This window comes from Callorhinus ursinus, unplaced genomic scaffold (assembly GCF_003265705.2).
Source record: "Callorhinus ursinus isolate GAN/ISIS: 27379988/994484 unplaced genomic scaffold, GSC_fseal_2.0 scaffold45, whole genome shotgun sequence".
NCBI lineage: Eukaryota > Metazoa > Chordata > Mammalia > Carnivora > Otariidae > Callorhinus > Callorhinus ursinus.
This window is the reverse complement of record NW_027397107.1, coordinates 3983050-4010083: the sequence shown is the minus strand read 5'-3', so window position 1 is coordinate 4010083 and position 27034 is coordinate 3983050. Positions and strand designations below refer to the sequence as shown.

At 40.2% G+C, this 27034-nt stretch overlaps 1 protein-coding gene and 1 pseudogene across 1 annotated transcript in view; one reads left to right on the top strand and one right to left on the bottom strand.

Annotated features, from left to right (window-relative positions):
* The window catches only part of BTBD1 (BTB domain containing 1), a 46860-nt gene that overhangs the window by 7152 nt on the left and 12674 nt on the right, over nt 1-27034 (bottom strand). The window contains exons 3-5 of the mRNA XM_025893061.1: nt 20269-20374; nt 14833-15030; nt 5113-5305 (exon numbers count right to left, since the gene is read on the bottom strand). Coding sequence (XP_025748846.1) covers nt 5113-5305; nt 14833-15030; nt 20269-20374 — 497 coding nt within the window. The remainder of the gene's footprint in view (nt 1-5112; nt 5306-14832; nt 15031-20268; nt 20375-27034) is intronic.
* LOC112839925 (RWD domain-containing protein 4 pseudogene) lies at nt 8503-9555 on the top strand (annotated as a pseudogene).

Here is a 27034-nt window from a genome sequence, read left to right as displayed (position 1 = left end):
ACCGAGTCCTGCCTGGGCCAGGTGCTGGCCTTCAAGATTTTATATCAATTATTTCCTTTAATCATCATAACAGCTCTATAAACTCAACAAGGCAGTACTGCTTTTATTATCCTCAGTGTTGACAGCTGAAGAAACTGAGGTTTAGAGAAATTAGCTTGCCTGGGTCACAAAGCATGGCATTGCTGGGACATGACTGCAGGTCTGCTTGGGCCAAAACGCCCATGCTCTTACCCACTACAGTCCAGTGCCAGGACCGCCTTAAGAGTTTTAAATATATTGTTCATAATATGGGTTTTTACTTATTTTAAAAAAGTAATATATTCTCTGTAAAAAAAAAAATTAGGAAATGCAGCTAAACAAACAAGGACAATTTTAAAGCATCTCTAAATCTACTATCCAGAGATAGCCCCCATTTATCCTCTGATGCATTCTCTTCTCAGACTTTAAGTTCTATTTTTTAACAACGGGAAAATAAGACTTGTTTTCTATGAACACATTACTTTAAAAATCATCTCAGAATACACACACACACACATATTTTTTGCAGCTTCTTTTTCGTTTAAAAAGGTAAATGATTACTACTGGTCCACTATATTTAACTAATTTCTCATTGTTGGATAATCTAGGTTACTTGTGATTTTGTTATTATACGACAGTGCCATTGATGAATAATCTTGTAGGGCCTTAATTATGTCCTTAGAATAAATTCCTACAAGTAGAATTGCTGAGGAAAATGAAAGGCATGTTCTTAAGGCTTTAGATAAACATTATCAAATTACTTTCTGGAAAGACTAGTACACTTTCCACCCCGCAGGGAACAAAAATCGATTCTATCTCATGCTCCACAATCCTGAGTATTTTCATGTCTTTGTGCCACTGAGAAACTGATGACTGACAAATTCTATTTATATTTCTTTGATTAGTGATGAGTTAAAACATTTGATCATATGCTTACCATCTACTGGATTTTCTCTTTAATGAAATACTCATGTTCTTTTCCCACTTTTCTCTGATGAATGTCCTTCTCATGTGGATTTGAAAGGCCACGTTATATAGCTTTATCAGTAAATATCCATTATGGAAAGTACCTGTTTGTCATTTACTTATTAACTTTATGGTGGCTTTGGCAGTAAAAATGTTGGATTATCTGTAGTCAAATTATGATCTCTGCCAAGCTTAAAGAGGCCTCTCTCACCCCATTTTAACATTTACCTCCTCTAGCACTCTCATGATTTCATTTTTTTAATGTTAAAATTTAACTTTATACCAATAGTTGTAGATGGGATCAGAAAGGATCTAACTTTATTTTCCCAGCGGTTAATCCTTTCTTCCCCTTCTAAATTTCCTCCCTTATATTCTAAATGCTCATCTATGTTAGGTTCCATACAACACTTATTTCCACTTTACAATACTTTTCACTTTCGATCCATGCTGCTCTTTTAAAAAGAGAAAACATCTAGTCTTCCAGATTAAATTTAGAATAACTTTGCCAAGCCACTCCTCCATACCAAACACATGTGACTTCTGAAAGGAATTGCATAACATACAGGGGTTAGTTTGGAAAGACACTGACCCCAGTCGAAGCTCTCTAGTTCTTCATAAAGGTACTAGACTGTGTGTTTCTTAATGGATTTATTCCTGCTCCTTTATGTTGTCACTATGATAAGTGGGATATTTTTTACTTAATATTTTAACTGAAAATCTAAGTATTTTTAAATTTCATCTTTTTATTGTGCCAAAATATACAAAATATACCATCTTAGCCATTTTTAAGTGCGCACTTCAGTGGCACTGAGCACATTCAACCCTTGCCACCATCCATCTCTGTAACTGAATTCTGATGACACATAGGAACATCATTGGTTTTTGCATATACGTTTCACAAGTGGCCACTAGTCTCTTCCACTGGTTCTAACAGATTTTTATTGATCCTGAGGTTTATCCAGATGGACCCACTGTTCTCAAAAGGAGTTCCGTCCTCAAGAAGGCCAAGCTCTGTTTTCACAAAGGATTAGGGGCACTACTGGAAGGAGCCAGCAATGATTAGGACAGTCTCCCAAAACAAAGAATCTCAATCACCTTTCAAGTGTCCTATCAGAATTCATGTAGGTGACAAATTCATTTATAACTACAAGAGTTCAACCTAATTCTACTTTATTTACAAACCAAAGATTTTTGCTTGTTGTTGTTATAAAGCAAGACCACTTCTGCAGAGAGGATGTGTCTTATGTCTGTGCAAAGGAAGGAATTAGGGGATTATCTCCAGCCCTCTGTTCTCTTTGCAGAGTGGGGTCTTCAAGTCCCCAGCATCACACAGTGTTTCAAAGATTTTTTTATGACAATTTTAATAGTCACTGACCTTTACAAGAGATGATTAATATATAGCGGAAATATTATACAGTCAATTCTTGTTATTTGTAGTAATCATATTCTATAAAGTTGCCACAAATACTATAAACCACTGCTCCTGGGGGGAACGTGTGTACACACACACACACACACACACACACACACACACCTCACATGAGTTATAATCCTAAAAACAGCTCATCCTAGTAGATTCCATTTTCTTTATTTTATAAAAGAGAAAACAAAGGTTCAGAAGTGTTTAGTAGCTTGCTGGAGGCCACCCACCAACAGGTGCAGAGTTAGGATTCACATGCCCACAGGTGTGACCTCAAAAAGGTACACACTTCCTGGCAACGAAAATCTTTCCTGTGACTTAAGAAAGCACTGCAAGTATTGATTTTGGGAGTACAAATAAATTTTAGTGAGTCAGAGAGCTGCAATCTGGAAACTAAATAAATAGGATTGACTGTTCTTTGTTTTATCTGAAACCTTTAAAAAACTGACATGATTGGCAGCAACACTGCTCCTGGTTTTTGACACATTAGTATGGTACACCCGTCCCCTGCAAGCATAGCTGTCTCAGCACACTAGTGCGCACGGACAGACTGCTTCCATCTGTCTTCTAGTGTGTCCTGCTCTAGTGCCTACATCCTGAAGTACGTATTTTATTTGATCTCAGTTATATTTACTGCTCCATTACAATTAGGTCATTATGGTAATTAAAAACAATGTGTGAAGTATACAGTCTATGAATTTCTTCAGGTTATTAAAGAGGGAATATAAAATATTTTATTACAAAAAAGGGAGAACTGGTACTAATGTAGATAATGTCATCTGCAAATAATGACAGACTTCTTCCTTTCCCGTACTCAAGGCTCTAATTTCCTTATCCTTTATGACAATCAAATAAATCACATCACCCAGAATTAGAAGAATACGGCTGAAACACAGCAAGGCTAGCCAGCATTGCTATCTTGAGGTTTTGAGAGTCTATCACGTTAAAGAATTTTTCTAGACCAAGTCTATTAACAGTTACATCTGGAAGGAAGGTGAAAAATTTTTTTTAAAGATTTTATTTATTTATTTGAGACAGAGAGAATGAGAGAGACAGAAAGCACATGAGGGGGGGGAGGGTCAGAGGGAGAAGCAGACTCCCTGCCAAGCAGGGAGCCCGATGCAGGACTCGATCCCGGGACTCCAGGATCATGACCTGAGCCGAAGGCAGTCGCTTAACCAACTGAGCCACCCAGGCGCCCAGAAGGTGAAATTTTATCAAGTCTTTTTGACACCTACTGAAATAATCAAATTCCTTTTCTTCTTTGATATGCTACTGTGGTGAATGGATATTTAATATATTTCCTAATACTGAGCCATTTTTTCAGTCTTCAAATAAACGCTGTTTGCTCATATAGTACTATCTTTCTGAGGTATTGCTAGATTTAAGCCACTGATATCTTATGTAGAAGTTCTTCTGTATCAATGAGACTGATCTAGAAATGTTTTTGTCTCATCAGACTACTGTGTAAGGGCTACGCTTCTTTCAATAATTAACCAAGAAGTATTTTCTTCTTTTAATGCTCAAGGAAATGACCTGTTCCTTGAAGGTTTGATAAAACTCACCTGTAAAAACCACCTTGTGAAGGGACAGTTCTTTGATAACTTTTAATTCCTTCCACTGGTAAATTGGTCTATTCAGGCTTTCTTCTTCAGTCAATTTTGATAATTTATATTGGCCTATAAAATGATCCATTCCATCAAGATGTTCAATTTATTAGCACAGAGTAAACTCAGAATTAAAATAAAAATTGCCTTAGTCTATGATTATATCCCCATTATTATTTCTAAACGTATGTTTTCTTCTTTTACTATTTTTTTGAGGTTTATTTATTTTGTTGATTTTAAGGAACCAGCTTACGGATTTCTTAATTCTAGTTTTAAATTCATTAATTTCTACATTTATCTATTTCCCTTCTCTTTTCTATTGTTCTTTTGCTATTCATTTCCTAGCTACTTGAGTTAATGCTTAAATCATTGACTTTTACTCTATTTATTAAAAGTAGATCATTATTACTGTCCTTTTGTGTGACGCTTTGGCCTCATCTCATAAATTTTCACATATAATATTCTCACCGTGAATGATTACTAAATAGTAAACAAATGCATTTACTTCCATTTTCACCCAAAATTTATGAGTCCTCCCCCTCGGAATTCTGTTTTTTAACAAATGTATTATTAGTTCCTAGTTTGATACTAAAGTGCCATTAAATAAGTAAAAATCCAAAAGGTCTATTTCATGAAAACTGGTACTTACTCTATTTTGATATTTAACCTAAAGAAAAGAGAAAACAGCAAGATAAATTCCTCAACAGGGTTATATCCGTGCGTCTTTCGAGACTCGATCGTTCTCCCCACTCAGGCTTTTGTAACTGGACACAGAGCTGCGTCCCGTGCAAAGAGGAAGCTCACGGGGAACGCTGAAGAGCAAGCGTTTGCTGAGTTCAGGTGCAGAGCCCGCTGGCCCGCCGTGGCAGTCCAAACAGAACCCAGGCCGCAGAAACCCTCCCGGAGCCTTTCTACCTCCTCTCGTTTCCCGAGAGGCCCTCTCACTCACGGTCCCGCGAGGAGACGTCTGGCTGTACCCCCCTGACTCCTGGCTGCTGTCCTAACTCCGACATGTATCAGACAAAGACGGAAAGAAGACCCGGTCAGCGATCTCCGGCAACACGAGGAGAGGAGGGCCCGCGCTGGTGGCGAGGCAGCTACCTGATGCGGTCGCTCGTGCCGCTGTAGCCCCAGCGGCTCTCCACCTGCTGGAACCTGTTGATGCAGCACTCCTTCCCCCGCAGGCAACACCGGGGCCGGTCGATGTAGTCCACTCGGGGCTTAGGATTGACCGTAAAATGAAGAAACAGATTGACCACTTCACGGTCGGACAAAATTCCAGACTGAGCAGGACCTGCAGAAATAAAAACACACCCTCAGGAAAAGCACCTGGACTTCGATTCCTAACTTTGTAATACTTCACATAATAATGTGAATTCAAATCCAGAAGATGTAAAATAACAGTGAGGTAGAAAAATTTTAGTATGTATTTAATTTTAGAGATTTCTAAATCCATTTGAGGTTCATCTAATAGAACGTTAAGTGTTAATAGTGCTCTCAAATAAATAAATAAAAAAATCTTTAAAACAACAACAAACAAACAAAATCTTCCACAAAGAAAACTCTAGATCCAGATAACCTCACTGGTGAATTTTCCTAAACATTTAAGGAAAAAACAACACCAATCTTACACAAACCCTTGAACACTGAAAAAAGAAACATTAACTTTTGTAGGCGACCAGCATAAACTTGGTAATCAAAATCTCACAATTTCATTCCAAGAAAGGAAAATTATAGACTAACTTCTCTCATGAAGTAGTCATAAAAATATTTTAAAAAGTTTAGCAAACTGGATTTGGTAACATAGGATAAAGAATGACAACTAAGTCTGGCTTATATAAGGAATCCAAAGTAGGTGGGGTTTTTTTTGTTGTTTGTTTGTTTTAGATTTATTTATTTGAGAGAGAGAGAGAATGAGAGAGAGAGCACATGAGAGGGGAGAGATCAGAGGGAGAAGCAGACTCCCCGCTGAGCAGGGAGCCTGACGCAGGGCTCGATCCTAGAACTCCAGGATCATGACCTGAGCTGAAGGCAGACACTTAACCAACTGAGCCACCCGGGCGCCCCCCAAAGTAGGTTTAATTTGGAAAATCAGTGTAGTTCACCATATTAAGAAAATATAGCAAAGAGCATCTCTCTACTTGCTAGATGGGATGCTGCCCAATTCATGCATTGCTTAATAAAGTCAATTACATATTTGAAAAAATAAAAATAAAGGGGAAAACTACTGTATCACTATCTGAAAAGAAGAGAAGCAGTTGATGAAGTTAATGATAAAACTCTCAGCAGACTAGTAATATTATAAAAATATTGTAAATATTATTAGTGACTAGTAATACTATAAAAATGTCAATTATCTCCACACCAATCTACAGATTCAATGCAATTCCAATCAAAATCCCATGAATTTTTGGGGGGTGGAAATTGACAAGCTGAGTAAAAAATTTATTTATGTGAAAATGCAAAAAAAAACAAAAACAGCCAACATAATCTTGAAGAAGAACAAAGCTGGAGAATTTTCACTACCAGATTTCAAGATTTGGTGTAAAACTATGCAGAATTGGTGCAAGAATAAACAAATGTAACAGTGGGACAGAACACTCCAGAAACAGATTTAATTAAAATTCCTGATTTACAACCAAGTTGGCCCTGCAATGTATGGGGCAAGGATAGTTTTTTAATATACAGCTACATGGGGAAAAAAAATGAATCTTAACTTCTACCTCATACCATATACAAGTGTGAGAAAACAATACAAAAAGCCAAAAAGCCAATTGGTTTATAGATCTAAATGTTACATGTAAAATATTAAAATTCCTTGAAGAGAACTTCAGAGAGTATCTTAATAACCTTGAGAATGGCAAATTTCTTCAAGAACACACAGAAAGCCTTCACCTTACTAAAGAAAAAGATGGATAAATTAACTTCATTAAAACTAAGATTTTCTATTTATCAAAAGCCAAGATACAGAAGCAACCCAAGGATCCAATGACAGACAAAAGGATAAGATGTGGTCTATATTATGACCATAGAATATTACTCAGCCACTAAAAAAAAAAAAAAAAAAAAAAAAGAGATCTTGCCATTTGCAACAACATGGATGGGCCGAGAGGGTATTCTACTAAGTAAAATAAGTCAAACAAAGACAAATACCATATGATTTCACTTATGTGGACTCTAAAAAACTAATGAACAAACACAAAAGTAAACAGGCTCTTTTTTCTTTTTTCAAAGATTTTATTTATTTATTTGAGAGAGAAAGAGAATGACCACGAGAGAGAGCACAAGCCAGGGGACGAGGCAGAGGGAGAAGCAGATGCCCCGCTGAGCAGGGAGCCCCATGCGGGGCTCAATCCCAGACCTCAAGATCCTGACCTGAGCTGAAGGCAGACGCTTAACTGACTGAGCCACGCAGGCATCCCTAAAAAGGCTTTAAATACAGAAAACAAACTGCTGTTGCCAGAGGGGAGAGGTCGGAGGGGATGAGCAAAATGGGTGGAGGAGATTAAGATGTACAAACTTCCAGTTATAAAATAAGTAAGTCACAGTGATGAGAAGAACAGCATAGAGAATATAGTCAATAATATTATAACATTGCATGGTGACAGATGGTGGCTATACTTGTCAGGATGAGCACTGAGTAATGTACAGAATTGTTGAATCACTATGTTGTACACCTGAAACTAATATAGCACTGTGCATCTACTATACTTCAAATGATAAATTTTAAAAAAGACAGCATTAATAAAAAGGCAATCCACATGAGCAATACAAAATATCTGACAGAAAACTTGTATCCAGAATATATAAAACTCTTAAAAATCTACAAAGAAACTAAGGACGTGAATAGGGATATCCACTTATTGGCACATTCAACATCATTAACTGTCAGAGACACAAAATTAAAACCACAATAAAGTATGTCCTCATCCCACCAAATGACTAAAACTACAAAAACAGACAATACCAAATTTTGGAGAGGATGTGGGGCAACTAGAATAACTCTCTTAACTCGGCAGTTGAGCATGAACTGTTACAATCACTCTGGGCAACATCTGGCCGGATCTACCAATGCTGAACATAATGACCTAACAATTCCACTCCCATAATACTCAACAGAAATGTTTACATGTGTACCCTGAGTGACAAGTACAAGAATGTTCTTAATGGCCTCCAAAAAGAAACAACTCAGATGTTCAAGAGTAAAAAGCATAAATAAATCATGACACATTCATACAACACATTATACAGCAATGAAAAAGAATGAGCAGAGTCGCCCCGACGCCCCACCCTCGGCGGCCCGGGCTCCCCGCCCACAGACCGCCCGCAGGCAGCTTCGCGGGGCCGGGAGGCCGGTGGCGCGCGTGACTCTCGTCGGCCGTGCGAGGGGTGTGCCTCCCGCGGCCCAGGGCTCGGAAGGGGGACGCCCCGGGCTCGGGGCCACTGCTCTCCCTTTCTTGTTGTCGCAGACGCCCTCCCAGGGGGCCGCAACCGGCGCGATGAGTGCCAGCGAGGACCAAGAGATGGAACGGGAAGCTCTACGTCCTATTTATGAAGGAGATGAAAGCTTCCGGGAATTAAGTCCAGTGTCATTTCAATACAGGATAGGTGAAAATGGTGATCCCAAAGCCTTCTTAATAGAGATTTCCTGGACAGAAACATATCCCCAAACACCTCCAATTATATCTATGAATGCTTTTTTTAACAACACCATACCATCGGCTGTAAAGCAGAGCACAGTAGCCACGTTACAGGAAGCAGTGGAGGTCAATCTCGGGACCGCCATGACCTACACATTGTTTGAATATGCCAAGGACAATAAGGAGCATTTGTGGAGAATCACCAGCCCGTGAATTCTACGATACCCATAAGCAGTATCATCTCCGTTGAAACTCCTAATACAGCCCCATCGAGTAAGAAAAAAGAAAAGAAAGAACAGCTTTCAAAAGCACAGAAATGTAAGCTGGCAGATAAAACAGATCGCAAAGGAGAACTGCCTCGAGAATGGAACTGGGTTGATGTGGTGAAGCATTTAAGCAAAACTGGCACTGAAGATGATGAACTGTACTTGGAATTGAAGACAAGGGAAGAACATCCTTTAAGAAGTAAACTGGGTTCAAAATCCTTCATTACTCTTTTCTGGTGTTGAGGTGGCTTTTTATAAAACAGAATTTTTTTGTATGTTTATGTAAAAAACGTTTTAAGCTGAAAGTTCATGAAGAGATCTGTTTGTACTAAATTATTTTCACAAACTTGCCTTAATAAAAGGTGAAATGTTACTGTTTAGTATACATTATGAAGATGGTTGAGCTTTGTAAATGGACAAAATGGGAAATAATAAATAATCAATATGAATTTATATGCTCTTATTCTAGTGGATGTGATATTTTTTAAAGGAGTAGGAAGCCCTTTTGAAACTCTCACCCCAGTGGATCAGAATACTGAGTACACAGTTACTCTGTGGCATGATCCATATTAATAGACTTCTCGTCTTAATAAAGTCTTCATCTCTTCTTTCTCTTAATTACTGAAGCATAAATTGCTCCAGAGAAATTTAAATACTAATATTTGAACTTTTACATAATATTCTTTGTAGTTCCTTTTTATTTTTCAAGGGTGAACCGCTTCTTTTTAGTAAATGAGTATCTGTTCATCCTGTTCCTTTGGGTCATGGTATTTGCCCATGAATTTTCAGCCATATGTGGAATAGGAGAATATAAAAATAAATTTGCCAAATACATTCAAAAGCATTTGAATAGAAGTGCTGGTTCCCACTGAAAACATTTCTCTTTGCTGCATATACCAAGATGGGCGTAAAAGATGCCTTAATATTTAATTTTTGTATTGTTGGAGACAATGGTTTTAATAAATTCCTGTTTATCTGCTAAAAAAAAAGAATGAGCAACTCCCACACACAACCACAGGGATGAATTTACATGTTAAGAGAAAAAGCCATACACCAAAGAACACATACTGTATGTATCATTTCCTTTATATTAAGGTTCAAAAACAGAAGACATGAACAGACATTTCTCCAAAGACGACATACAGATGCCCAACAGACACGTGAAAAGATGCTCAACATCACTCTTCATCAGGGAAATGCAAATCAAACCTACAGAGAGATTCCTACCTGTCGGAATGGCTAAAATCAACAACATGAGAAACAACAGGTGTTGGTGAGGATGTGGAGAAAGGGGAAGCCTCTTGCATTGTTGGTGGGAATGCAAATTGGTGCAGCCACTCTGGAAAACAGTATGGAGGTTCCTCAAAAAGTTAAAAATAGAGCTACCCTACAATCCAGCAAATCACACTACTGGGTATTTACCCAAAGAATACAAAAACACTAATTCAAAGGGAAAGATGCACGCCTATGTATATAGGAGCGTTATCTACACTACCCAAGATGTGGAAGCAGCCCAAGTGTCTGTAAACTGATGAATGGATAAAGACGATGTGGTACACACACACACATACACACACACACACAGAGGAATACTACTCAGCCATAAAAAAGAATGAAATCTTACCATTTGCAATGACCTCGATGGAGCTAGACAGTATAATGTTAAGTGAAATAAGTCAGTCAGAGAAAGACAATTACCATATGATTTCACTCATATGTGGAATTTGAGAAACAAAACAAATGATCATGGGGGGAAAAAGGAGAGAGGCAAACCAAGAAACAGCCTCTTAACTGTAGAGAACTGATGGTGACCAGAGGGAGGCGGGTGAAATAGGTGATGGGGACTAAGGAGTACATTTGTAGTGATAAGCACCAGGTGATTAAAATAAAAACTTAAAGAAAAAAAGTTCAAAAACAGACAAAACTAATTCATAGAGGCCAGAAAACAGTCGCCTTTGGGAGGGAGATCAGGGACTTGGAGGAGCATGACGAAGGCTCTAGGGTACTGGTAACATACCATAACCTGATGGCAAGTGTGGTTCTATAGGTGTGTTCACTTTATCACTTGGCTGTTCTACGTCAATAAAAAAGTTTGAAGAAAAAAACACTGATTCCAACAAAAACAAATTGGGAGAAAATAAGAACATTTATGATAAATCCTTAAGAAAAATTTGAATACCCAATAGAAAAAACAAAAGTCATAAATGTTAAGAAAAAATACAAATGGCCAGTAGTTTTTTTCTCTTTAAATTTTTTGTTATGTTCATCACCATACATTACATCATTAGTTTTTTTTGTCTTTTTTTTTTAAGATTTTATTTATTTGAGAGAGAGAATGAGAGAGAGCGCACATGACAGGAGGGAGGGTCAGAGGGAGAAGCAGACTCCCTGCTGAGCAGGGAGCCCGATGTGGGACTCAATCCCGGGACTCCAGGATCATGACCTGAGCCGAAGGCAGTCGCTTAACCGACTGAGCCACCCAGGCGCCCACATCATTAGTTTTGGATGCAGTGTTCCATGATTCATTGTTTGTGCATAACACCCAGTGCTCCACGCAGAACGTGCCCTCTTTAATACCCATCACCAGGCTAACCCATCCCCCCACCCTCCTCCCCTCTAGAACCCTCAGTTTGTTTTTCAGAGTCCAGAGTCTCTCAGGGTTCATCCCCCCCTTCATTCTTCCCCTCCTGCTATCTTCTTCTTTTTTCTTAACATATATTGCATTATTTGTTTCAGAGGTACAGATCTGTGATTCAACAGTCTTGCACAATTCACAGCGCTCACCATACACATACCCTACCCAATGTCTATCACCCAGCCACCCCATCTCTCCCACCCCACCCCCACTCCAGCAACCCTCAGTTTGTTTCCTGAGATTAAGAATTCCTCATATCAGTGAGGTCATATGATACATGTCTTTCTCTGATTGACTTATTTCACTCAGCATAACACCCTCCATTTCCATCCACATCGTTGCAAATGGCAAGATCTCATTCCTTTTGATCGCTGCATAATATTCCATTGTGTATATATACCACTGCTTCTTTATCCATTCATCTGTCGATGGACATCTTGGCTCTTTCCACAGTTTGGCTATTGTGGACATTGCTGCTATAAACATCAGGGTGCACGTACCCCTTTGTATCCCTACATTTGTATCTTTGGGGTAAATACCCAGTAGTGCAATTGCTGGGTTGTAGGGTAGCTCTATTTTCAACTGTTTGAGGAATCTCCATACTGTTTTCCAGAGTGGTTGCACCAGTTTGCATTCCCACCAACAGCATAGGAGGGTTCCCCTTTCTCCGCATCCCTGCCAACATCTGTCGTTTCCTGACTTGTTAATTTTAGCCATTCTGACTGGTGTGAGGTGGTACCCCACTGAGGTTTTGATTTGGATTTGCCGAGCGATGTGGAGCACTTTTTCATGTGTCTGTTGGCCACTTGGATGTCTTCTTGGGAAAAATGTCTGTTCATGTATTCTGCCCATTTCTTGATTGGATTATTTGTCCTTTGGGTGTTGAGTTGGTTAAGTTCTTTATAGATTTTGGATACTAGCCCTTTATCTGATATGTCATTTGCAAATATCTTCTCCGATTCTGTCAGTTGTCTTTTGGTTTTGTGGACTGTTTCTTTTGCTGTGCAAAAGCTTTTTATCTTGATGAAGTCCCAGTAGTTCATTTCTGCCCCTGCTTCCTTTGCCTTTGGCAATGTTTCTAGGAAGAAGTTGCTGAGGCTGAGGTCGAAGAGGTTGCTGCCTGTGTTCTCCTTCAGGATTTTGATGGACTGCTGTCTTACGTTTAGGTCTTTCAACCATTTGGAGTCTATTTTTGTGTGTGGTGTAAGGAAATGGTCCAGTTTCATTCTTGTGCATGTGCCTGTCCAATTTTCCCAACACCATTTGTTGAAGAGACTGTCTTTTTGCCATTGGACATTCTTTCCTGCTTTGTCAAAGATTAGCTGACCACAGAGTTGAGGGTCCATCTCTGGGCTCTCTATTCTGTTCCATTGATCTATGTGTCTGTTTTTGTGCCAGTACCATACTGTCTTGATGATGACAGCTTTGTAATAGAGCTGGAAGTCCGGAATCGTGATGCCGCCAGCTTTGCTTTTCTTTTTCAACATTCCTCTGGCTATTCGGGGTCTCTTCTGGTTCCATACAAGTTTTAGGATTATTTGTTCCGTTTCTTTGAAAAAAGTGGATGGTATTTTGATGGGGATTGCATTGAATGTGTAGATAATATAGTTTTAAACAATAATGAGATTTCTTTTTTCCTTTAAACCAACCTGGCCATGACTTAAAAGCAGGTAATACTCAATGTCAATATAGATAAGGAGAATGGGTCACAGAACGAAGATTCAAAACTAGGTATGTCTGATTTTATTTATTTTTATTTATTTATTTTTAAGATTTTTATTTATTTGAGAGAGAGAGCACAAGCAGCGGGGAGAGGCAGAGGAAGAGAAAGAGAGAGCAGCAGACCCCCCGCCGAGCAGGAAGCCCTACTCATCAGGGCTCGAACCCAGGACCCAGGATCATGACCTGAGCCGAAGGCAGATATTTAACCGAGCCACCAGTTTCCCTGGGTCTCTCTGATTTTACATCAGAAGTGTCGATTGGGGGCACCTGGGTTTGAGTCCCGAGTGGGGGCTCCCTGCTTTGCGGGAGCCTGCTTCTCCCTCTCCCCTCTGCCCTTCCTGCCTCCCAACCCCTCCCCCGTTCGCGCTTGCCCGTTTTCTCTCTCTCTCTCTCTCTCGCTCTTTCTCTCTCTAATAAATAAAATCTTTAAAAAAATAAAGAAGCATCAATCTTAAGAATCAGAAAGATCTATCATTGGGTGCCTGGGTGGCTCCATCGTTAAGCGTCTGCCTTAGGCTCAGATCATGGTCCCAGGGTCCGAGGATCGAGTCCTGCATCAGGCTCCCTGCTCAGCAGGGAGTCTGCTTCTCCCTCTGACCTTCCTCCCTCTCATGCTCTCTCTCTACCATTCTCTCTTTCAATAAATAAATTAAAAAAAAAAAATCTTAAAAAAAAAAAAAAGATCATTATAACCTTGAGCAAGACACTTAATACCTCTGAGGTTCAGTTCTCTAATCTATAAAAATATGATTTTATATACATAGTATTTTAAAAATATAACCTAAGGGGGCCTGGGTGGCTCAGTCGTTAAGCATCTGCCTTTGGCTCAGGTCATGATCCCAGGGTCCTGGGATCGAGCCCTGCATCGGGCTCCCTGCTCAGCGGGAAGCCTGCTGCTCCCTCTTCCACTCCCCCTGCTTGTGTTCCTGCTCTCACTGTGTCTTTCTCTGTCAAATAAATAAATCAAATCTTTAAAAATATATATATATATATATAACCTATATTCACTCGTATGTGTGGAATCTAAAAAAACAAAATAAAAGCAAATGAATAAACAAAAAAGGATCAGACCCATAAATACAGAGAACAAACTGATGGCTGCCAGAGGGGAGGTTGGGGAGGGGGGACAGGCAAAATGCGTGAAGCGGAGTAGGAGGTCCGGACTTCCAGTTATGGGATGAATAAGTCATGGGGATGAAAGGCTCAGCACAGGGAATAGAGTCAATGATTCCGTAATGGCGCTGCATGGTGACAGACGGCTACACTGGTGGTGAGCACATAACCGTGTCAAAAAGAATCTTGTTGTACACCTGAAAATAAGGGAATCTGTGTGCAACTATACTCAAAAAAAAAAAAAGAAGCAGCAGCTAATGCACAGATCAAAATAAATAACCTATAAACGTTATCTTGGAGGGCTTCCAGGAGAAGTAAATGAACTTACACACACACACACACTCCTGTATCATGTGACTAGAACTCACTATCAGGGGCTCCTCTCACACAGGGAGGCTGGCTGACTGCTGGTTTCACCCAGACTTTGGTCAAGTTATAGCCCTACCTGCGGCAAACTCCTCAATGGTCATCAGTGGAAACCGGATCAAGGACAGTGCTTTTCCTAGAACTTTCTGTTTATTTCCAAAAGTCACAGGCAACTGCTGTCTTTGACATTCCGCTTCTGCCCATCGCACAACAGCTCCAAAAAGTCGACTTTCTCTGATACTAAGTGTGTCTCTTTCCAGAACTGCACAGAGTGTGTCTACAAGTAAAATACAAAAATAAATCAAATTAGGAATATTTTGCTCTTTACCAAAACAATACCGACAAACAGGCTTATGTTAAGTTTCCACATTTCACAGGTCAGATACTTAAAACTATAGACTCTGTACTTAAAAATATTAAAGAGTGAAAGGAATTAAACAGCAAAGTTTTCTTTAAAAAATTGCTCTAAGGTTAACATTCAACTTATTCCTTATCATACATGGAAGCTTAGGCAGAGTATCTCCTTGTATATCTGTGCCATTTATCAAGCAAACTCAAATATCCAGAATAAGATTAATAGTAAGTCAGTCAGAGAAAATGGCTTCAAATTAGTAACATACATAAATTCATAAAGTCTACAGATAACCATGTACCCATTCCCCAAAGATTCCTTATTAGGCACTCTTTATGTGTCAGGCACTATTCTAGATGCTGAGGATACATCACTGAACAAAAAAGTTAAACATCTGCCTTCATGGAGCTTATATTCTAATGGGGGTAAACATTATTATGTTAGATGACGAGTGTAGGACAAAGAGCAGAGTGAGGGGAATCATTAAGTGCAGTTTAAAATAGGATGGCTTGGGTGGCTCACCTGAGCTAAGACTTGATTGGGGGCAGGGGGAGTCAGCCAAACCGAGGCCTGACCAGAAGGACTGTTCCAGGATGGCCAGCGTGAGGCCCTCCATGAAAGGGTGCCTGGCAAGTCTGAGGACTGGCCAGGAGGCGAGGTTGGCTGCAGTGCAGTGAGCAGGAAGGAAAAGTGCTAGGCGATGAGGCCAGAAAGAGGGGGAAATGGGGGTGTCATCCTATAGTGCCCTGTAGATCATCTGGGTTTTGGAAAGGGGAACAAACTCCTGGAGGCTCTGGGGCTGTGACACTGTAGGTTGTGAAAGGATCTCATGCTGGCAGCCATGCTGAGAAGAGACCCCAGTGGAGGTAAGAGCGGAAATGAGATCAGTTTCGTCTCTGATCCAGGTCAGGGATGATAATGGCCAGGACCATAAGGAAGGAGTGAAGAACAATCAGCTTCAGCACACATTCTGGAGGATGATTCCATGTGACGTCCTCACAGACTGAATACAGAGGGTCACAGAGAGGGGTCAAGGATAATTCCCAGGTTTATAGTCTAAGCAACAGACAGATGACAGGAACAGTGACTGAGATGGGAAAGCCTACGCAGGAGGCCTTGGGGGATGGTGGGAGGCGAGATCTGGAGTTTAATTTGGGACATCTTAAGTTTGAACTCCCTATCTGACCTCCTATAAATGTCATGCCCAGAACTCAGGCCCTCACCAGAATCCTTCTCCTTTTATCAGAGGCAAAATTTTTAAAAAATTAGCTCAGGGGCGCCTGGGTGGCTCAGTCGTTGGGCATCTGCCTTCGGCTCAGGTCACGATCCCAGGGGATGGGATTGAGCCCCACATCGGGCTCCCTGCTCAGCGGGAAGCCTGCTTCTCCCTCTCCCACTCCCCCTGCTTATGTTCCCTCTTTCACTGTCTCTTTCTCTGTCAAATAAATAAAATCTAAAAAAGAAAAAAAGAAAAAAAATTAGCTCAGATTCTCTACAGTAGATCAAAAGCAGAAGTCAGAGAAGGGGCCTGAGAGGCCAACAGACTAGACAGAACGATAGGCTGCACACAAACAGGGGCAGAGAAGAGAGGAAATCTGAAAAGTAGATGTAGGTGCCTGAAAAGAACTACAGTCAAGAGTCTTTATACAAAGAAGAAGATTAAAAGAACAAACACACAGGGGGCACCTGGGTGGCTCAGTTGGTTGAGCATCCAACTCTTAGTTTCAGCTCAGGTCATGATCTCGGGGTCATGGAATTGAGCCATGAGTCAGGCTCTGTGCTCAGTGGGGATTGAGGATTCTCTCCCTCTGCCCCTCTCCCTCTAAAATAAATAAATAAATATTTAAAAACAAAACAAAAGCACACAAACAAAAAAAACACTTCAGAGGCCTGAGGGCTTCACTATACAATAACTGATATTCACAATAATGAGCACTAATAAACCACAAGATTCAAATAAAAATGAGGATGCCATATACAGCAGAAATCAATGAAGACATTAAATATGCTTAAATTACCCAGTATTACACATCTAAGAAAATTTTATTTTAGAAAAATCACATTCGGGGCACCTGGGTGGCTCAGTTGTTAAGCATCTGCCTTTGGCTCAGGTCATGATCCCAGGGTCCTGGGATCAAGCCCCGCATCGGGCTCCCTGCTCAGCGGGAAGCCTGCTTCTCCCTCTCCCACTCCCCCTGCTTGCGTTCCATGCTCTCGCTATGTCTTTCTCTGTCAAATAAATAAATAAAATCTTTAAAAAAAAATTTACATTCTCTAACGGTCTACACATTCATACTACATCCAAATATTTGGTCAATATCAAACCACAGCTATGATTCCAGCAAAGATGTCTCAGTCCCCAGAACACAATAGGGGCGCAACGATATGTTAAAAATGAATAGGTTATATACATCATTTTTTTTTTAAATCATGTTTTTCCTTCTCTTGTAGCTGAGCAGATGAATACAAACTAAGGCTCCATAAAACTTTTTCACAGGTAAATGAATGTAAACCAATATGCCTCAAAACTTAAAAGGATTAGGAATATACACTGAGCATAACTGATCATTCATGGGAAAACAGACAACCTTGGATCTACAAATCTCTACTCTGTATACTAGTAAACTTCAGTAAAGATAAACACAAAAACTTAAAATATCAGCAAGGGGGAAAAAGAAAGCACATTATACTGCCTTTAGCATAATGTAAATTTGCTTTTTTTCCTATCAGTGTGACATACTATCTTCTTCCCTTAGCAAAAAGCTCTAAGAGAGAAACGGTCTCTCTCTCCTTGGAAAATAGTAAGCACATTCCCTCCAGAACATATATTCAAATCCCAGAGGAGAAAAAGCTTCCCCAGAATCTAAAACTATAAACTGTGCCAAGAGCTCCCGAAGCCTGGCCCAGCTTTCTCTCAACTCCTAGACTTCTCTTTCAATTGCAAGTTTTAACAAGTGCATTTGAGGCAAACTAGACCGTGGTGTGGAAACACACAGGTCTTCTACTGGCAGCTGAGAGCCTAATAAAGATCATAAAAACATCTAAGATTATGTTTTATAAACATAATGCAAGGCTAGATTTTAATATAAGCAGCTGTGAGTCAAATCAAATCAACAAATATTTATTTAGAGAGTATTTACCGTGTACAAGGCACCTCCTTCAAGAATTCCAGGTTCCAATGGCATGCCTAACATGGGGGTTATTTACAAAATAACTTCCAGGAGGAAGTCATCCAGATGCAAACAGTGTTATTTCAAATATAGACTGAAGTACAAATGGAGTACTTGACAGTCCTTAAGGGGAAAAAAATTAGGATGAAGCAGTGTTTCCTTAGCAATGTGGGCAGTGCTTGGGGCTCTCAAACATCCAGTCAATGGCCTATTACGTATACTGGGGAGGAATCTAGCCCCTGCCCTTCAGGATAATTACTGCAAAATGAGTATAAATCCTTCCCAAGGTACTGTGCAACAGACAGGCACACTATCGATGGGATGTTGTTATAAGAGAATACACTAAATGTCATGGAAGAGGGTGGGATGTCAGCTCTCTAGAAAGGAGTCACTGCAGAAGTAGAATTTGAGCCAAGACATTAAGACTAAGTGAGAACTAGCCAAGGTGGGAAGGAAAGGCAACATTCTAGACAGTCCAGTTGGTGAGCAAGTATTAACTGAACAGCCACTATGTTCTACTGTCTTCAGTGCTAGAAATAACAGTGGTAAACAAGACAAAGTCCCTGACTTTAAAGAGTTTACAATAGGAGTGCCTGGCTGGCTCAGTCGGTAAGCACATGACTCTTGATCTTGGGGTTGTAAGGTCAAGTCCCAAGTTGGGTATAAGAATTATTGAGAAATAAAGTTTAAAAAAAAAAAAAAGTTTACAATCTAGGTGGGGAAGCTAGACAATCATCATAAACATACACAGACAAATATCTACTTAAGAATTTCAAATAGTAAAATGTATCATGAGGAAAATCAACCAGAGTAACAGCACAGGGATTGTTCAGAGGAACGTGGTATCTGCTGTGACTAAGGTCTGAGGTGGTCTGTCTTCGGTCTCATTTAACTTGGTATCAGAATAATATAAAGGAGGAAGCCACACACAGACTCGGGGGTGGGGGGGAAGGATTCTAATCAATGGAATAGTAAATACAAAGGCTTAAAAGAGAAATAACCCTGGCCAGTGTATATGAAAGGCAGGGAGTGATGGGGAGGACGGCAGGAGACTAGGTCACAGGTCCAGAAAGAGGAGGCAGCCGGTGCCATTCTCTCTCCTTCCTGACCTTCCTCTGAAGTCACGTGGGATCATGAGACTGAATTTGAGACAATGAAGGGTAAAGACGCAGGTGCCACCTCAAGGCCAAAGCTTTCCAGATGGGCGTGTTCTCCCTTCCCATACTTTTTCCCGTCTGCTGGCAAGACAGATAATGACACAATCCTAGATACCTAATATACATTTTGTGTTCATCATGGTGAAGACAGTATTTCAGGCCACAGCCTGGGTCAGCTCTGCTCCCCGACGGCACAAGTCACAGTCCTTAGCCTCAGCCGGCCCTGCGCAGCCAGGCTCTCATTTGCCGCACGCCCCTCCCCCTCCCCCACGCACTTCTTCCTGTGGTTCCACCTGCCTCCCGTGCCCCCGTCCGCATTGTCCAAACACGACCCATTCTTCACAGCCCAGATCAGAATCTCCCGTCAAGACTTCCCTAACGCTACTCAATTTGAGGTAATCGTTCCATGTTTTGGATTTGCACAGTGGTTACTTTCTACACATTTAGCTCGGAAAAGGCAAAATCACAGGTTGCTGTATGCTATCCAGAATTTTCTGTTAGTGTCTTAACTCTTAATTTTCACAAATGTGTTCCTTGATTCTCCAGTTAGATCACATTTTCCTTAAGAAAAACCACATCTTACTCTTCGTATTTCTTCAATGACCCTACTATAATGCCAGGCACATGGCGTGCAGTCAATGAATTGGACATTTTTCCAAAAGGTGATGAAGTAGTTAGGACTTTTAGGAATGTATCACCAAAATAAAGCAAAACTCTCAAGAAGTAGACTTGCCGAGTTTGGACAAGGCACTCCTTCATACTGCAGCCTGTGCGGCCGGAGGCCGATGAGCGAGGCGTCACTGCGCGCGGCGAGCCCCGCACGCCAGCGGACTTACCAATGTCGACGTCGGTAAAGCCCTCTGCGCCTATTGCGTCCAAGGTGCTTTTGTCTATGGTGTCCAGACAAAGACTGGCAAGCTGAGGTTCATCAAACAATCGAGCCTAAACAGACAGGAAGAGTTATTTTGTTTTCATTGTTGTTCTACTTTCAGTCTTTACATGTTCAAAGTTAACACCGTCACCAGTTATAATTGCTCATCAGGTAAAGACACCTACCTTAAATACCATCATGACGTGTATATATTCTTAAAACTTCCCATTCCGCAACCGGAAATGAAAAGCTAAAAGCACAAATGCCTTGCTTAGGTAACAACAAGTGCGCATCACCACTGACAACCCTGTTACCTTTCATACATACACACTGCCTGGTTCTTATACTTATTTTGAACCTTAACAAACCCTCTAGGTGAGATGAGGCAGACATCATTACCCCATTTTCAAGATGTGGAAACAGGCTCAGAAAGGTGTACTGACTCGCCTAATATGATCTAACTAGTTATGCTGTTTTTTTGTTTTTTTTTTTAAGATTTTTATTTATTTATTTGAGAGAGAGAGAATGAGAGAGAGAACACGAGAGGGGGGAGGGTCAGAGGGAGAAGCAGACTCCCCGCTGAGCAGGGAGCCCGATGTGGGGCTCGATCCCGGGACTCCGGGATCATGACCTGAGCCGAAGGCAGTCGCTCAACCAACTGAGCCACCCAGGCGCCCCTAACTAGTTATGTTGTAAAGCCATTACTTAAATCCAAGTTTTAGGATATTTTTACTAAACGATATCAACTGTCAAGCATACCAGTACAAACAGATCTTTTTTTTTTTTTTTTCCATTTTCTGTCTTGACTGTGGGGAGAGAATGAAGTACCAGAATTTTAGAGCACGAAAGCTCTGGGTACCTAAGCAAAAATTAGGCTCAACAACAGAAAAGCAAATAGTCACAGGACCGAATACTATATAAGAGTGATCTACAACTACACATAATAATATGAATGAATCCCACAAACATAATGATAAGCAAAAGAAGCCACAGCATAAATTGAGCAAAAGTATACTATAGGGCCTCTCTGGGCTCAGACCTAGTTTGTGGCAACATGGCTAAACACACCAAAAAGGTGAGAATCGTGGGTAAATACGGGACCCGTCAGGGTGCCTCCCTCAGGAAAATGGTGAAGAAGATGGTAATGAGCCAGCACGCAAGTACACTTGCTCCTTCTGTGGCAAAACCAAGATGAAAAGACGAGCTGTGGGGATCTGGCACTGTGGGCTCCTGCATGAAAACCATCACTGGTGGTGCCTGGACCAATAGCACCACTTCTGCCTTCCCGGTAAAGCCTGCCATCAGACGACTGAAGGACTTGAAAGGCCAGTAGAAGCTCCACCATTTGAAACATTGCTAGCCTATAATAAATGGGTTACTTTATGTAACAACAACAAAAGTATACTGTAGGATTCCAATAAAGCTAATGTAGGCTTTAAGAAGTCAGAAGTCAAGGGACACCTGGGTGGCTCAGTCAGTTAAGCGTCTGCCTTCGGCTCAGGTCATGATCCCGGGGTCCTGGGATTGAGTCCTGCATCGGGCTCCCTGCTCTGCGGGGAGCCTGCTTCTCCTTCTGCCTGCCGCTCCCCCTGCTTGTGCTCTATCTCTCTCTCTCTGTCTCAAATAAATATAAAATCTTAAAAAAAAAAAGTCAGAAGTCAAGCTTATAATATGTGGTTAATCAGGATACATATTATAATTAGAAAAAAAAGTTTAGGGGCACCTGGGTGGCTCAGTTAAGTGTCTGACTCTTGATTTCAGCTCAGGTCATGATCTCAGGGTTGTGAGGTCGAGCCCCGCAGTGGGCTCTGTGCTAAGCACAGAGCCTGCTTAAGATTCTTTCTCTTCTCCCCCCTATCCTGGGTCGCTCTCTCTTTAAAAAATAAGATAAAATAGGGGCGCCTGAGTGGCTCGGTCATTAAGCGTCTGCCTTCGGCTCAGGTCATGATCTCAGGGTCCTCGGATCAAGCCCCGCACTGGGCTCCCTGCTCAGCAGGAAGCCTGCTTCTCCCTCTCCCACTCCCCCTGCTTATGTTCCTGCTCTCGCTGTGTCTCTCTCTGTCAAGTAAACAAATACTTTAAAAAAAAATAAAATAAAAATAAAAACAAAAACACAAAAACAAGTTTAAAAGCCAGTCGTGGAGGAAAGGGATGGAAAATCCAAACTCAAGATTTAGAAAACCATAACACTGGGGCGGCCTGTGCGGCTCAGGTTAAATGTCTGCCTTGGGCTTAGGTCATGATCCTGGAGTCCCGGGATCAAGCCCCCCATTGGGCTCCCTGCCTAGCAAGGAGCCTGCTTCTCCCTTTGCCCCTCACTCCGCTCGTGCTCTCTCTCTCAAATAAATAAAATCTTAAAAAATAATAATAATAACGCTAAAAAAAAGATGTGATGATAGTTATGCCAATGACCAAGCTTTCACCCTGGCCTCGGGTCAGGTCTATTTACATTTAACAGTATGGACAAATACAAAACGCACAGAAGTATTCCATGCTGGGTCATGCAGAAACCTGCTGAGAATACTGCCAATTAATTGACCATTATCTGGCATGGCTGATGACTCATTTATTTGTAAAATAAAATTCATTTTCAAGGGATTCAGTAACTCAGATGCTATTGAACAAATAATAAACGTCCCTAAACAGCTATCTTGTGTTTTAGGAGAGAAGAGAGCTATAAACACACTGGATTAAATTTAAAATAGATATATATAGGGGCACCCAGGTGGCTCAGTCGGTTAAGAGCCCAACTCTTGATTTCAGTTCAGGTCACAATCTCAGTGTCCTGAGACTGAGCCCCACATCGGGCTCTGCACTTGGTGGGGAGTCTGCCTGAGATTCTCTCTCTCCATCTCCCTCTGCCACCCCCCTCCTGCTCACTCTCTCTAAAATAAATAAAATTTCTATAAAAAAAGATATATAATACATGATATATATTTATATATAAAACATGTATGTATTTTAAGTCAGTAAAATATTTCTTAAAATTATAGAATACTCAAACATGTTTGAAAATGCTCTTCTTAGATCATATGTTGGCCTTATATTAATTTGCTTAGTCAAATTTTTCCACAAAAAATATAAAACTGATTTAGTAGCATAAAATTAACTCTAGTCCTTGTAATTTTCTCTTAAAATTTTTAAATTTAGAAATACTTGGGGTGCCTGGGTGGCTCAGTCAGCTAAGCGTCTGCCTTTGGCTCAGGTCATGATCTTGGGGTCCTGGAATCAAGCCCCATGTCAGGCTCCCTGCTCAGCTGGGAGCCTGCTTCTCCCTCTCCCACTCCCCCTGCTTGTGCTCTCTCTCTCTCAAATAAATAAATTAATTAAAAAAATAAATTTAGAAATACTTTTAAAAAAAGTCCAAATACAGAAAAGTTGCAAGTGAAAAGAACACTCATAACACCCTTTACCCAGATTTACCCATCTAAATATCAGTTATCTAACATTTCACCTGTTTTATCATTTGCACTCTCTCTATACACACACACACAAGCACATAGACAGGTTTTACACACACACACACACACACACACACACACAAATAGGATAATAATGTATAAGAAAATAGGCAATGTATAGTGTTTGCCTGTGTATTTGAGGTGAACTATTCAGGAATAAATTACACACATTGTTGCCCTTACCCTTAAATACTTCAGTATGTATTTCCTAAGAATAATAATATTCTCTTATATAACCCATGGTGATTAACTTTGGCAAATAACCTTATAATATTTTTATCTAATCTAAAACTGTATTTCAGTTTTGTCAACTGACCCAATTTTTTTTTTTTAAAGAGAGTGAGCGAGTGTGCATGCATGTGCGCAGGAACAGGGCAGGTGGGCAGAGGGAGAGGGAGAGGGAGAAAGAAACTTAAGCAGACTCTGCGCTGAGCACGGAGCTGGCCCAGGGCTCAATCTCATGACCCTGAGATCATGACCTGAGCCGAAACCAAGAGTCAATCGGTTGCTTAACTAACTGCACCACCCACGCGCCCTGAACCAACGTTTTTTATAACACTTTTCCTTCTGGAAATCCATTCTAGAAATCCATTCTAGGATCATAGTTCATGTATTTTTAAAATATGAAAAGCAGTACATTTTTATCAAGTGAAATTCTAATAATAAGTGTTTTAACGGGCCAACTCAACTATATTTTTAGTGTTTACGCAAAAATTGGTTTCAATTTTTTGTAAAAATTGTTTTATTCAGAATAGCAATATTGCAGTTACTCCTCAGGTTACACAGGCAATATCAAGTTTCCTATGGGATCTATTGTTGCTAGTTAGAATAAAATACATTTTCCCAAAATTTAGTTTGAGTCTGGCATTATCTCTGAAAAAAATATCACTACGATTGTATGACTTCATAAAAAGTGTTTCCCTGTGTAACTCATGCTGGTACAGCATACTGGCCCTCTGTGTTAGCATGAAGCTGGCACAGGTCCTCTCAAATAAATGAACATGTTCAGTTCAAATGACTCACTTGGCAGGAATAAGAAATTCACATGACAATTTGTGGGCTAATTCACATGACCCCACCAATGAAAAATGTGGAATAATATTGGGTTCTCAGACCAACAGGGCACTGAAAAGTTCCTTTTTGTTCTCATAGTGACATGTGTTAACCCTTACTACTCAAAGCTGGTACAGAAGCACAGGGGTCATCTGAAAGCCCATGAGAAATACAGACTCTCAGGTCCCACCTTGGACCTGAATTAGAAACTGTACTTTGTCACAGTTTAATTTATTGGTTTCTGAATTTTTCACTAAACTTTTAAAATAAAAGTAATTAAGTGATCCTTTCCACATACCTTAAAACCCTTGGATAATAATCTTATGAATATCAATTCCCATATTAGATTTTCATCACAAATTCAAAAGAGGAAAAAATGCAGGGTGACATTGCCTAATAGTTCTATGACCTTGGTTAAGTTATTTCACGTCTCTCTGCCTCTAACTTCTCAACTATAAAATGGGGACCATAAGAAAACTTTCACCAGAACACCTATGCCTCCCAAAGTTATTGTAGAAGACCGCACACAAAGTGCTGGTGCACCGTCATCACTCAGTATGTTCTGCTACTATCACACCATCAATACCACCAACACCTTAACAATAACTGGTTGAAGGTTGGGATCTTAGTTTTACCACTTGCTGTCTAATGTTAAATAAGATACTTCCCTGAGTTTTCAAGTTTCTTCATCTTTAAAATGGGGATAACAGTAAATAACATCACAGAGTTGTAACGCGTGTAATTGTGATAATTATATCACTTATTGTGATAAGTAAACGTGATAATACGTGTAAAGCGACTAGCTTAGTGTCAGTGATACTACAAACAGATATAGGTTCTGTGATTATGTCACATGTCAGCATGTTCTTTCTTCCATAATTACAAATATTTGATGATAGAAGACAGAAAAAACCCCAACAATAAAAGGTGCCATCAGACATTCTCCATATGACAGAGTAGATGCAGGGCTGGAAAATCTGAGCTCGAGGCTCTGGCCCCAGCTAGCCTGTTGTGAGCCTTTGGGCAGGTAGTTCACCAGCCCAGGCTTTAGTTTTTCCATTTGGAAAATGAAAGGAAAATGAAAGGGGGCGCCTGGGTGGCTCAGCTGGTTAGGCGACTGCTTTCGGCTCAGGTCATGATCCCGGAGTTCCGGGATCGAGTCCCCCATCGGGCTCCGCGCTCAGCGGGGAGTCTGCTTCTCCCTCTAACCCTACCCCCTCTTGGGCTCTCTCTCTCTCACTCTCAAATAAATAAATAAATCTTAAAAAAAAAAAAGAAAATTAAAGGGCTGAGCTCAGGGGGACATTTGTGAGTGGGTCCAGTACTAATACTCAATAGGATTATATATTATCAGCTTAGAATTTTTTTTGTCCTCATTTTAACTTGCTTACCTCTGTAAAGACCCTATCTCCAAATAAGATCACATTCTGAGGTACTGGGAATTATCAACACATATATTTTCAAGACATAATTCAATCCTTAACAAATGTCTAGAAGCTAGCTCAGAGTTTTTAAAACAATTCATATAAGGGTATTATAACTTTGCCTAAAAAGAAAAACAGTGATTTATTTATATCTAAAGTACAAAGCTCACATTACAGGCATCTAATAAATGCCAAATAATATGGTAAAGACTAGTTAATGGTTCCACAGATGCGTTCAGTTTGTAAAAATCCATCAGACTGTGTACTTACAATAATGTGTACTTTTCTGTACGTAAACTGTATTTAGTAAAAACGTTTAAATATCAGAGAAAGAATATTTCATATAAACCTTAAATTCTAACTCCTCCAAGCTTTCAGATTAGGTCCAAAGATAGTAAATCTTGGAACTTTTCTGGACTTGAAAACAAAATCTTTATTCCAGATCCAACAAAAATTGAGACCAAAGATGTCCAGAAAACCTCATGCTATTATCATACTCTCAAATCATACCAGGAACAATGGATGCTAATTCCAACTCCAATCATAAGGAACTGTATCTCTGAGTCTCTAAATAAAGCTTCAGGCTCTTCACCCAGGATGTTGTATGTACTCTAATTGGCTTTTCTCTTCTAAAAGTACATGAATCTGATATATTTCCCTGAATGGTACTATAAAAATAATTACATATACTTTAGGTTAATGATCTAGAACTAATTCTCCAGGAAATATGTAATACTCACATGGAATTATACTCAATTTTTAAAACTACGACGATACACACCTTAGCTACATT